Below are 13274 nucleotides of genomic sequence, written 5' to 3' on the forward strand. Positions count from 1 at the left end.
GGAATTCACTGACTGTTGAGTCTGAAAAAATCTGAAGAAAGACATAGATAAAACATTTAAAATTCTTTATTTTGTTTTTCTGTCTTTTTAATCTTGTGTTTATTTCAACACAAAAAATACAAAAACACTTGGAAAAGAACTTGCTAAAAAAGTTGCTATCTAAACCAGCTAGTTTATTTTTATTATTTATTACTGTTTTTTGCATGACAACTCATTGCTGCCATCTGTGCACTGCCACGTGCAGACCTCTTGTCTTCTTGAAATGTATTCACATTCTACAAATCTTAATTTCTAAACCAGAAGCAGAAATATCAGTGAGGAATAGCTCTGCAAATTCTTCTTCTTCCACTAGAGGATGTTTCTATGGTACAGAGGCACTGGTCCCTTTCTAAGGGGTTCCACAGGTCAGGGGGTGGCACAGACAAGGATGGCAAGTGTGTACTTACCTACCCAAAACCAAAATTATCCATGAAGATGCACATCCTGAAACTGCAGCCCTCCAGAAAAGAGGTGACAGTTGACTATTCCCATAAAATAATTCAAGAGCTCCCAAAATTCATAGAAAACGGAAGCGAGCACGGTGTTTAGTTTAATTGACAGCTGAGCATTAGCTTGGCCAGGCTTCACAGACACACTACATCTCCTGGGAATGCACCAAGGCCAGAACACACTGGGCTATCCCACAGGTGATTATCCATGTTTAACTGCAGGATGTCATTCAAATCCTGGGAAGGCCAAAGGATCCTTCTGGGCTGGAGACTGAGCCCCACAAGCAGAGAGGAGGAGGAGTAACTGGGCAGTACTTACCCAGTGATGGGGTTTGGAGTTTGGGGGTTCCCTGCCTGTGCCCACAGAGGCACTGCCAGCTCCTGGGGGTCCCATGGAGCTGCCCAGGGCTTGGACCAGGCAAGGACAAAGGGGACCCTCCCCAAGCAGGGGAGAAGTGACCTGGGCAGGAGCTCCTGAGGCCACCCAGGCTCAGCTGGACACAGCTCCTGGGCCAGAAGGTCTCAAAGCTGTCAGCATCACCCAGGGCTCGAGGGGTTTGGGAACTGTCCACCAGCGCCTCTGCTGTGCCTCCCTGTCTGCACATCTGGGTACTGGATTGTCTCCCTGTCTGCACATCTGGGTGCTGGAGTCACTGCCTCCCTGTGTGCACACCTGCCTGCTGGATTCATTGCTCTCTAGTGACTCTAGAACCAAATTTATCAAGGCACCACCACACCAACCCAAGCTGAGTGAGAAGGGGTCACGGACTCCACTCACCACCTGATCTTCAGTTCCTGGCCCCTCACAAGTGAGCAGCATAAATCCCACTGCCTCAGAAGGGCCAGGATGCCACTGGAAGGAATTTCCTTCATTTCAAATATGAGGACTTGAAGCTCTTGGATTGCAGAAAAGGAGAAACGAAGAGTTTTAAATGGTTTATTTGATTTCTCCACATGATCACAGTTATAGTTTTACATCAATAGGGTCTGTTACTACTTACAAACAGAATGCATATTAAAATGAAAGCACTCCTTTCTTCCCCAGAGTTACAAAAGGGGTCTCGAGCCTCCCCAGAACAGAAGCTTCTTGTAAGCATAATGATTTTTGAAGTCTTTAACAGTCTGCATTCAAGACCTAATTCTAACAGTTTAATACAACTCAAAGCTGATTTAAGTTCCTAGCAGGAGATAGGCAACCTCAAAGTGACTGCAGACTTATAATAATGCTAATTTACACACTATGTACAATTTAGAGAATTCTCTATTCCCCCTACTGGTCCCATTTTCACCACCCCCTTTTCTCTTTTCCAAATTGGATCTTGTTATTGGCTCCACTTTTCTTTGAAATATATACACGAGAATCCATTTTGCAGGCAAGAAGTGCGATGGTATTTTACAAGGGAACAGCAAAATGCATGCTTAACTGCAGAAAACACACAGCTTCATATGGAACAGCAAGTCAACATCTAGAGATTCAGTGTTTAAATATCTGCTGACTGTCTTTCAGCTCATTTTATCAAGAAACAAGAGGCTTCTGCTGCATGCAGTACATGATGGGAAAATCATTCTACACTGTATGTTAGACTTTTTTTTTTTTAGCAATACAAGACGCACATTATATTAGGATGAACTTTGATTTTTTGTTTTTTTTACATCGTTTTACATTTCATTCTTAACTTAAAAAAATAAAACCCCCAATATATATTTGATTGTTGTCCCAGAAAAGATTTGTTGTTGTTGTTGTTGCCACACCTTCATTCTTTAAATTTCCCTTTCATTTGCTCAGATCAGCATTACTGCTTTGCCACATCGTTTATGGGAAGAGAGAACCACAGTCACTCTGTGCAGTTCTGTACCAGTTTGTCATTGGCAATGGCATCTGAGAAAAAACCCTCTCCATTCTAGTCCTGCCTGCAGGCTGAAGAATTAGTTTTAATTCATTTTCTTAAGCCCAAGTACTGGAATTTTCCTTTTCTAGGCATGACCCACACTGCTCTAAGCAACTGTTGATCAAGGACGGAGTCAGAGAGGTTTTTATTACAACCCTGAACAAGCAGCAAAGGTCTGGAGACTTGTGCTGACACCAAGACACGTTTGGTTAGTTGTAGTACATAGAAACACACAGTCTAAGTAACAAAACAAAACAAAACAAAACTAGGGGGAAAATGAAAGTCAAGTCCACTGTTTCTCCTCATTGGCTTGAAAGAACAGAGTTTCCAAATCTTGTGCTCTCAGTAACCAGGTTTGGTTTCTAACCAGCCTCCAAATGATCTGTGATTTCACACTCCCTGTGAGAGGCAGGCCCAGCCTCCTCCCCAAGGTCCATGGAACCGTGTGGAAATGTTTCTGTGCATGCACGTTTGTGACATCTCCTCAATGCTTTGGTTCACAAACACATTGATTGCACATGGAAAATCAGTGGTCAGGCATTAAACTGTGCCTTACTGCTTAAGTACAGAACATTTAAATGTAACTCTAATTTAAATGAATGAAAGGGGTTTTTAAAATATAAAGCAAATGTGGATCTGGGAGATTTAACATCCTCAATGTTAATCAACACAGCGAGTCAGATTTTCCTCTCCACTGCTACTGCACATTCTGCCTTTATTCCATATACAGAATTTTACTTCCATCATGCCTCTGCATCTGAAACAAGCACAGACTCCATCACCCAGTGAAGAGGAGCTTTCTCACCTCTGTTTGAATTAAAAGATGCAGTTTCTGAGAGATGTTTGCACCTGGATGGTTCTTTATCTTTTCTGGAACAACCTATAAATTACAGTTAGACTCTACTATTGGTACAGATGTATGAAGAAAAGTCTACATATTGAAATATGTTATCACTTTACTTCAATTAATATCAACAGTAACACTGATATATTTTGCAATTATACAATATGTAGAGTGTAGCCTCACACTAATAACATTAGATGACATGCAGACAGTTCTACTTTCCCTTATAAGAACAGTATATATTTTTTTTAAACTGCAAGGAACAGAGCCTCAGGGGACCCGGGCGGGCCCTCTTAAGGTAAGCCGCAGAATTCAGAATAAATAGAATGAGTGACAGAGAAAAAAGAATAACCACTTGTTTTTCTTTTCATGGAGATCAATCCGAGGAGAAGGAGCAGAAGGGGAAAATGTATTGCACAATGTGTGAAACAAACGTGGACTGCTGGAAACAAAAGGCTAAACAACTCTAGATTGCTGTATTTGCTCTCTGTGGAGGTGAACAAAGTGCTCAGTTTGCAGTTTTGCTGGTATTGTGGTTTCCATGGGATGAAAGGGGAAAAAAAATGACTGAACCTCTCCCATCCTCCCCACGCTAGAGATGCCATGAGCAAGCCAACATGACAAGTCACCCTGTTGCTCCCACGTCCTCCTAATGTGGGACACTTTTATTACACAGAAACCCGCCTGGTTGGAGCTGTAATTACTTTTACCCATCTCTTACTGGAACTTTTTGCTCATCCTCTTCAAGGTTTGCTTTTAGGCTGGTACAGTTTTGCAGTTGTGATTCCTTTGTCTCTACTGCTTAGGTGTTAAGTCCTTGCAGTGGCTCAAAGTGCTGAAACTACAAAGTAGGTGCCATGGATAACTTTGTACAGGATTTTGGGATACAAATCGTAGAGAAATTTGCAAATGGTTTGGCTACAACACATAAGCAACAACAGCACAGCCTATTGTTATGTGATGTCTTGCAGCTAACTGGACTATGGAAGTGAGGGTTTGAGCATAAACTCAGCCTGCTGAGTGCTGGGTGCTTCAAACTAACAAATGTGATGAGTAAAAATGGTAAAGCCACTTTGTTGCTAGCACATGGCTACATGGAATTACAGATTTTTATTTTTTTTAATATATATATATATATATATAAAAACCCTATACTAAATTCTAAAACAAACCTTCAAGTTTTAGAGCACTTCCACTGGAAACACTCTGGACTAGAATTCAGCTTCGCTGGGGGTAAAAATGAGAAATCATGGAACCAAAGTAGCTGAGAAGGATGGAGGTTTGCCATTTTCATGTTTTGAGATGAATGTTTTTGCAGTGTTTACATGCACCTGGCGGAACTCTTCCCGTGTGCTCGTTCAATCCGTATGCTTACAAAAAGAAATGTGGATCATGTAAATTCACAGTTATCACAGCCTTTAAAGTGTCTAAGAACTTGTGTGACCAATGCGTGGAGATGCCTCTCCCTGGTCAGTGGGCAGCCTCTGTTGCTACGGAGTAATTACTGCATCTTAACGAGTTTGCTTACCTGAAATAGCAGAGCAGCTCTAATACTGATTACGTATGATATCATCGTGTTAATAAAATAAGGATTTATACAAAGCAGTATTGGACTACAACATTTAAATGCTATGTTACTTGGCACGTTTAGTAATGATTGCTTAGAAATCTTAACAAGTCCAGGGGGACTTGTGATGAAAATATTGAAATGTTTGAAATTGGTTTCTAACCTTTAATGTTTTTGGTCTACTCTTTCATATGCTATTCATCTATTATACTGTCCTATCAAGTAAGTGGAATTCCTTGTAAAGTCTATATTGCTAGTTTTGTGGACTGAAAAAATTTCTTTCCAAGCACAAATGTTAACTATACAGTATATATATATATATATTTATATGTATATATTTATATTATATAAAGTTTACTTACGTACTTTCATCAACCATATCAGGTCTACTTAATTTTTTTGCCCATTGAGAATAAAAGAGCAAGAATGCAACACTTGGTTCTGTCTCACTTTTTTCCCTGGGTTTTTTGTTTGTTTGTTTTTGTTTTTCCCCCATAGGCTAACTTTTTGTTACACGTGTAAAATTGTCCAGGGGTTTGGTGTAAAAGGTAGCTTTCCTCAGGTTCAGCAAGCAGCACATTTTCAAGGCAAGTTTGGAAAATAGGAACTAACCAGGTGGTGGTGAAACATCTCTCCGGTAAGATAAGTAAAACCAGCATGGCCCGGGCTAACCGGAATTATTTTATTTAGTAACAGCAAGCCTTTAAGCTCATTAACCGACCTAGGTAAAAACTGACGGTGTGTCGTGTGTGTGATCTGTCGCTTCCCCACAAGTGCCTTGTTTCTTGTTATTTTTGTTTTTTTGCAGCCGTGTATAACCCCAGAGTCCCCGGGAGGGCTCCTAGTAGTGCCTAGACTATGGTGCTGATGCCGCTGTGTTTGGGCTTGGCGCTGCCGGCGGCGGGCGGCGGGGGCGGCCCGTGGTGGTGCGGGCCGTGGTGCGGGCCGTGGTGCGGCACGAAGGGGCCGTGGCCGTGGCCGTGGCCGTGCTGGTGGTACTGGTGCGGGTGCGGGTGCGGGGGCGGGTGGTAGTGGTGGTGGTGGTGGTAGGGCGGCGGGTTCTGGTGGCAGAACGGGGCGTGGTGCGGGTGTGGCGCGGCCGCGCCCTCCGCGTGGTGCGGGGGCTGCGAGGCCGGGTGGCTCTGCGCCGGGGCTTTGCCCCTCTTGCTCCCGAACAGGGAGCCGAGCAGGGAGGAGGAGTTAGGCATAGGCTGGTGAGGAGGAGGGCGAGATGGACACTCTCGGGTTGATGTCGCTCTCCGGCGCATGTGAGGGCTGCTAATGATGGACCCCTAAAAAAGAAATTAATAGGAAAAAATAAAAATTAAAATAAATTATATATAAATTAAAAAGAAAAAAAAAATCTCGAAATGTTCCAAAAGGGAAAAAAATAAAGAAGAAAAAAAAAAAAAGAAAAAACCAAAGTTTACACTGGCCCACAAACTCCTCCTTTAGGGTTCATACGGGGGTGGGATTGTGCTAAAGAGTTCTAGGGAAAATTTAATCTCCACCTGCCCTAAGTTGCCAATAGGGCAATGCCCTTCTCAGGGGATGTTAAACATTGAGTGATCTTCCTCAGTACTTTGACATCAAAAGTTAGGACTTTAAATTTTAAAAAAAAGTCACAGAAGAGTAACATAAGACCTACAAGTGTGTTTTTAAAGGAAAAACACATTTTAAAATACTACAAAAAATACCATACTTGCTTTTTTATCTGCCAAAAAAAAAAAAAAAGAAAAAAAGCCACATTAAATTCTGCCTAAATAGTTAAACATACAGCAGCAAATATTACAGTTACAGTTCAGATTTTAAAATGGCATTTAAATCTTTATTTATAGTAGTTTTCCACTACTATACATGACAGTGCTGCTTCTCAGGCCTAGCTCTGCATTTTGTGTTAAATGGAACCATACTGTTTTTGCCACTAAGATTTCTATGTGCTTGTATTACTCTGACCTGTGGTCCAACATTCTCTACTATTTAGCCTGGAATTTACTTCCTGGAAGTTCAGGGTTTGTATCTTTAAAGAGTTACGGGACACAACAATACTTAGGCAAAGTGTGCTAGATTTAAACTGCAATCTACCTAGAGCAAACACAAAAAAAAAACCCAAAACAAAACAAAAACCAACCAAAAAAAAGAAAAGAAAAAAAAGAGGAAAAAAAAAAAGAAAAAATCTGCAAGCTGAATTCAGAGACATGAACAGTATATATAAATGGTTTGAAGATGAATGAAATCTCATGAAATCCACATTGAATTCACCTATCTGAATAAATTTTTTATCCTCCCATGCCCTATCTGTGCAATTCCATGGTGTCATGACTGCATACATTTAGCAATTGAACTCGAAAATAAGCAATGGGGATGGTTGAGCATGACAGTCAATAGTTGTAGCTAAATATCAAACAGCAAGAACAGTGTACTTGGTAACAAAGAGCAAGTGGGCTTTTAAGCTGGGACCAGACTGAAATGGTGGCAAAAGGACACATCATATCCATTTAACCATGCTTGCAGGAACAAAGGGAACAAGGTTAGCTCAAACCAAAAACGGCATTGCTCTAAAACAAGCTGTCAGTGCTTTTGTAAGCTGGAAGAATACAGAGTGAGTAGCCTAGGCATGCAGTTTATCCGTGGCAGGCAGGTTATATATATAGGTAATATATATATGTTAGAAGAAAAAAGAGCAAAAAAATATATGTATGTATATAAAAGAAAGGTTTGAAATGCACATCATCACATCCAGCTAGACATCAGGAACTTCCTACTTACTTCCATATTGCTGTCTAGCGATCCTGCACTGCTGCGTCGCCCACGCTTGCCTGCCCAGGACATGCAACAGCAGAGATTAGAGACTGCGACACGACCGGCGCCACACAACCCCACAGCTCTGGGGCCAGCAGGGCCAGCTGCCCTCTGCACCTGCCTGCCTTTGTGGGGCTCCAGTGCTGATTTGGAGGGTGGTTGTTGTTGTTGATGGGAATTGTGTTCGCACGAGCGGAGTGTGATTGGTTTGGTTTGGTTTTTTGGGGGGAGATTTGCACAGTTCTTGGGGTTCGTGTGTTTGAGCAGCTGAGTTTAGTGCTGTGGTTGTGATGCTGAGCAGCAAAGATTTTAAATGGTTGGGTCTCCTGGAATCTGATTGGCCACAAAGGGTTTTTTTTTTTTTCTTTAAATACTGAGATATACTTGTGGGGTGGCATTAACTCAAATGCAAAATTTAATGTTGAAATATTCAGAACTTCAGTGTGGGACACTGTGAGGGGCACTGGTTTTATCATTTCATCAGTTTTTATCACTTCATCAATTTTATAATTTCATCTTTTATCATTTCATTGGTTCTATCATTTCATCAATTTTATCACTTAATCAGCTCTATCACTTCATCAGTTTTATCATTTCATCAATTTTATCATTGCAATTTCAGCTTTGAACCTCAGTGGATTTCATACAATCTTCTTTCATGAGGTTTAAGAGAAAAAACTAAACTTAATTTTTGATCAGGAAATCTGGAATCTGTCTTGACATTATGGCTAGATTTTGTTTGTTTAGCTGTGCAGTGCTTTTATCTTTAAGCATGTTGGATTTGTACTCCAACAGTCTCAAATTGCAAAGACATTTGCCTCAACCCATAGGTGAAACTCCAGACTGTTTGCCCAAAGACCCAGAAGACCTCAGTGGTACAGGACACAGGATCCCAGATTTTTTTTCTCACTTTACAGCAGAGAAAATAGCATCTGGCTGCAGTGGAAAGAGAGATTTTTAGAAGACAGCTTGTGGAAGCTTTGCTTTGCAAAGTTTCAGAATACTTTCCTGGCAGGGTGTAGGAACAAAGCTGAGCTTTGAGGAGGCCTCAGGTGCTCAGAGCTTCCCTAAAATCCGCAGGGCTTTAGAAACCAAAGCCCTCTCGGCACTCTCTCCTTGCTTTCCTGCAAGGCCAAGTAACAAAGACAATCTCCACCCTGCACTGGCGCATTGCTGCCTTCAGAATCTTCTGCTCTGAGAGGTGACTTCTAGGGGAGAACGTGAGGATTTCAGCATCACTGAACCAATTAATGATGTGCCCTCATCACAGACACCCCAAAAGCACCTGGGATCAGAACTAGAGAGCACTGGAACTGCTCATAGGACAATTCAGACTACCCAAAGGATCAGCATGATCAAAACCTATCACCTGCTGGATTTATAAGCATAATGTTGACCTGGTTGGTCACAGGACACTGCCCTGAAACAAGTTTCTCTTAAGAACTACAGTTCCAGGCCACTGGAGCATTTTCCCCTCTTATAAAGAGCTGCTCCCCAGTACAAACCCCTCTGCAGTGACATTAAACTGAGGGAAAGGCGTTTGTGGTCAAGGTGTTGTGTTTGACTTGTAAAATTGATCGGGATTTGGAACAATTCCCCTGGATGAGCTCCTTGTCAAAAGCTCACTGCTCCATCTCCTGCTGCAGTTTTAGCCCCAGCCAAACCAGAGCTGTACCATTTTATGAGCCCCCCAAGAAAAATTTGGTTTGATAATCCCTTATTTTGACTCCCGGTCAGGCTTTGATATTTTTCTGCTCTGATAATGGGATTAGTACTGATTAACACTCCAATCACTCCTGCTTGCTGATGCAAACACACTGCGGCAGCCACCTCGGAACTCGGCAGTCAGGGTTGCAAATAAGACTGAGAGCTGACACGGGGCATTAAACGTGGCCAAAAATGAAGAGAAACACAACAATCCAATGCCTTTTGCATATGGCAGGAGTCACAGGCTGATCAAATAACCACGGACACAGTAAATACGGACAGAGAGCGACAGATGGAATTTTGCTCAGAATAACTTCAGGGCAGAGTAGTACTTGCAAAGCCAAGAACAAATAGAAAAATCCTACTTAAAATGCCTGTAAAGTTCCCTCAGATGGGCCCTATCACTGTACAGAGGCTTCGTTCATTTTCTTAAAAACCGCCTGAACCCAATTCTGTGCTGACATGCAGTGTGATGGGAAGGCTGCTCAGTAAATCCCCTGCAGCATTCCCCCTGCCAATTTGTGCGTATTCCCTGGTCTTTGGGATGGCATCTCATCCCAAAAATGGCTCCTAGAGCTCCAGCCTGCACAGGTATCTCAGGAAAATTCTCTCGACTAGAACTGCATCTCAGCATGTACTGGCAGGATAATTTGCAACTGTGCTATAAAGCAAGGTGGTATTTATCAAATCTGAAGTTTTGCTTAATATATTACGCTTACTTTAATTTTTTTTAAGGCTGTTAAGGCAGGCTTTAATTTATGTTATAAAATTAAATTTCAGTGAATTTAACCTTATCTGTTAGATATGAATATTCCTTGTAAGAAATATCTTTAACTTACACGAATGTATGTCCCATATATGAACATGCATTATATGGGGACAAGGATATTTCAAATTTGTATTAGAAATATGAGGTGATTACAAGATTTTTACAAACTTAACCATGCCAAAAGAAAATCGAGCTTCATTAATAAAAGCCATTGCACCTTGCAGAATGGATGTGTGCAGGACACATCACAGGATGTGTGGTGATCTCACAGCTCAGTACACGGAAATATTTCTCACTGCTGCTCTGTAGTTCTTGAAACTCTTCTGGGCCACTGAGGTAATTGATCAATTGTATTGTATCATGATCTGGCTTTGTGTGTCTTGGGGAAAAAAGCTTGGAAAAAAGTTTTAAATTAAATTACTCTCTGATTATTAGAGAGACCACTTCTGCGAGGGGGAAAGACTCTTTGTCACCCTCACATTTTCATCTTGTTTTCTGTGTGAAACAGATACAGTCTTAAGGCCCCACAGTGAAATAGAATTATTTCAATCCTGGAGATACTTTTTGTTTGGGTTTGAAGCAATCTTTTTTGGTCTGTGGCTGGTTTAGACAAGCCCAGCTCCCAATAAAAGGAGCTGTACCACCCTCATCTGGGCAGTACTACCTGGCTGTTGTGGAATACTGGGGCAAACAAGTAAATTGCAATTTTTAAGCCAGTTCAGTGTGTAAATATTATTCCCAACTTACAGGTTAGGGATGTGGGAATAAAGTTTGAATTCCACTGTAAACTCAATGTAAAAGCACTGGGTCCCCCAGCCACTCAAAAGTGGCTGGAATTCAAATTAAAGAACATAAAATCAGTCCAAAAAAGTGGGAGGAGCAGAATAGGAAACACCACCAGTCCAATCCTTCCTACCCTGCTTTAGTGACCAAATCATTCTTCCTGTGGAACAGTGGCCGTGAGGAGACTTTTTCCATCTTTCTGTAGACTCATAAAACTCAGCTTTAGATGCATTCAAATCTGTCTGGCTTCTAATATTTTAATATAAATTAAGAATTTTAAAGTCTGGAACAAATAAATTCAGTTCTTCCTTGACTATAGCTCATGAATGTGCAATAAAAATGATACATTTCTCTTTAGAGAAGAATAAAGCCCAAAATGTTTTTGACATATTTGCATCTTGGAACACTTGGATGCCACATTCTGTCTTGTATTCCATGGAAAGAACTGTTGATCCACAAGGAACAACTGCGTCTCTCAGCTGAAGAGAGCCTCATCACACCCCTTCCACAGCTGGGGGTTGAGCTGTTGTGGCAAATGCAGGGAACCACCCTCAGGAAAAGATTCCTGATGGACAAATCCTGCTTTTCTGTGCATTTCCAGCTTAGGAGGCAGAGTCAGCCAGGGTGGCAGGGTTTGTCAGCTCTCAGAAGCTTCTGAATCATCACTCAGAGAAATTCAAAGTCACTTTCCACAGCCTCCATTTACTGGGGTGTCTGGGGGACAGATTGTTTTCCTGAAGTTCTGTCCTGTACCTGGGCAGCCAAATGCTGTTCAGTCACATTTCCTTTCACTGAATAAACAGCTACAATTTTGGGTTTGCAATGTTCATTGGACATTTACCTGCCTTTCTGCATAAATGTGCAACCAGGCCATTTTCTCATGTTAGTTAGATTTATTTCTGAGGAAATGTAGAAAGGGTCTCTCTAAAAACCCACTTTCCTCACACTCCTGTTCCCCCTCCTTGTTGATCCTGTGTTTTATCCACAAAAGGATCCGAGGCAACCTAACTCAGTCTTGGTTTAGAGAAGCAAATTTAATAGGGGATAATCACTGGGGTGCAGTATCTTCCTAGCTGAAAGTGATTTCTTTGCTTTTCTATGGATCACCTCTCCCACATTAAAAATGAAATTAGCCTCCCATGCAAGCTGTCCCCTGAGAGAAGGCAAGAAAGATACAGATCATCTCCCTGAAGTCACTCCACCAAATAAACAAAGCAAGTAACAGGCAGGTCATTTCTCAAGTCAGTTGCACTGCACAAGACCAAACAGAAGCTCTCCATAATTCTCAGCTATTTCAAGTTAAAATTAAGTTTAGTTGGGTTTAACAAACTCATTGATAAACCCTGCAGTCTGTGAGTGATTTGTACTTTTTGTCATGGAAAAAGGTTATTTTCAGTAATTAGCATGCCAGTTGTAGGCATGCCCTGTGAAATGTGTTTGTGATTACAAATGCTGGTTTGTTGAATTAAACCCATAGTATGAATTCAAATACATGGCAGTGTTTGAAAGAGAGGGATGAGTAATTCTGATGGAATGAAAAAATTAATCAGAAATCACATTTAGGGGTACAGATCCCCACTGAACTCACATATTAACAATATGGTAGTTCTCATTCTAATGAAATAAGACCAAAACAACAGAAAAGGATGATGAAGTATCCTCAAATCTGAGAGGTAAGAGTGGTGAAGACTAGGGCTTGATCTAAAATCCACTGGAGCTGGGCAAGCACCAATATTCAACTTCAGCTTGATTTTGGATCAAGGGCCTAAGTCTTTTTAATGAAGCACATGGAGATGTGAGTATGAAAGCCTAAACAGAGAAGAAAAGAATTGAAAGAGCTCACTCTCTACATATTCGTATGCACATACATATACCCACAAAACACAGGCTATCATTTCAGTTTACAGCAGTTTTATTTATTGCAACAAAGCTAAAATATCTTATTTAGTTAAAAAAAAAAAAAAGAAAAATAAAAAAAAAAGGAAATAGGTAAGTAGTGTCTACTACCAAAGATATACGGAATATTGAAATTATAACTACACTGTACATTATCACTGCAATTGAAAGAACAAAGCAGAGTATGCAACACAGCCTATGAACTAAAAAACCCAAATAATTAAAAAAAAATAGACCTGCTACTGTCCCTGGAAGTACTTTCTGAACAGTGGACATGATGTTCAGATAAGAGTTCTTGTCACTGACAAGAACCTTTAACACTGAAAGATTATGTGGCTATGCCAGGTGTGAGGCAAACCATTGAATAAAAACATGCCCAACTTCCCCTGGCTTGCTTTGGCTAAAAAAAAAAAAATCACAGCACCAACCACTGCTTTCCAGTCTTTAATTAGTTAATAAAAATTAAGACACATCAGTGGCTTTGTGGGTTATCAGCATTCTTGTCCTGCTTTGGTTCTGTTGTCAAGAG

The 13274-nt window shown here is 41.1% G+C and overlaps 1 protein-coding gene across 4 annotated transcripts in view; it reads right to left on the reverse strand.

The window, feature by feature from the left end:
• Positions 1–1411: 1411 nt before the first annotated feature.
• Positions 1412–13274, reverse strand: part of IQSEC1 (IQ motif and Sec7 domain ArfGEF 1) — a 272859-nt gene continuing 260996 nt past the window's right edge. For all 4 annotated transcript variants that reach the window (XM_066326971.1, XM_066326974.1, XM_066326972.1 and 1 more), the window contains 2 exons: positions 7558–7607; positions 1412–6080 (listed from right to left, as the gene is read on the reverse strand). In XM_066326971.1, the coding sequence (XP_066183068.1) occupies positions 5640–6080; positions 7558–7607 (491 nt within the window). In that variant the 3' untranslated portion in view covers positions 1412–5639. The remainder of the gene's footprint in view (positions 6081–7557; positions 7608–13274) is intronic.

This window comes from Sylvia atricapilla, chromosome 11, assembly GCF_009819655.1.
Source record: "Sylvia atricapilla isolate bSylAtr1 chromosome 11, bSylAtr1.pri, whole genome shotgun sequence".
Taxonomy (NCBI): domain Eukaryota; kingdom Metazoa; phylum Chordata; class Aves; order Passeriformes; family Sylviidae; genus Sylvia; species Sylvia atricapilla.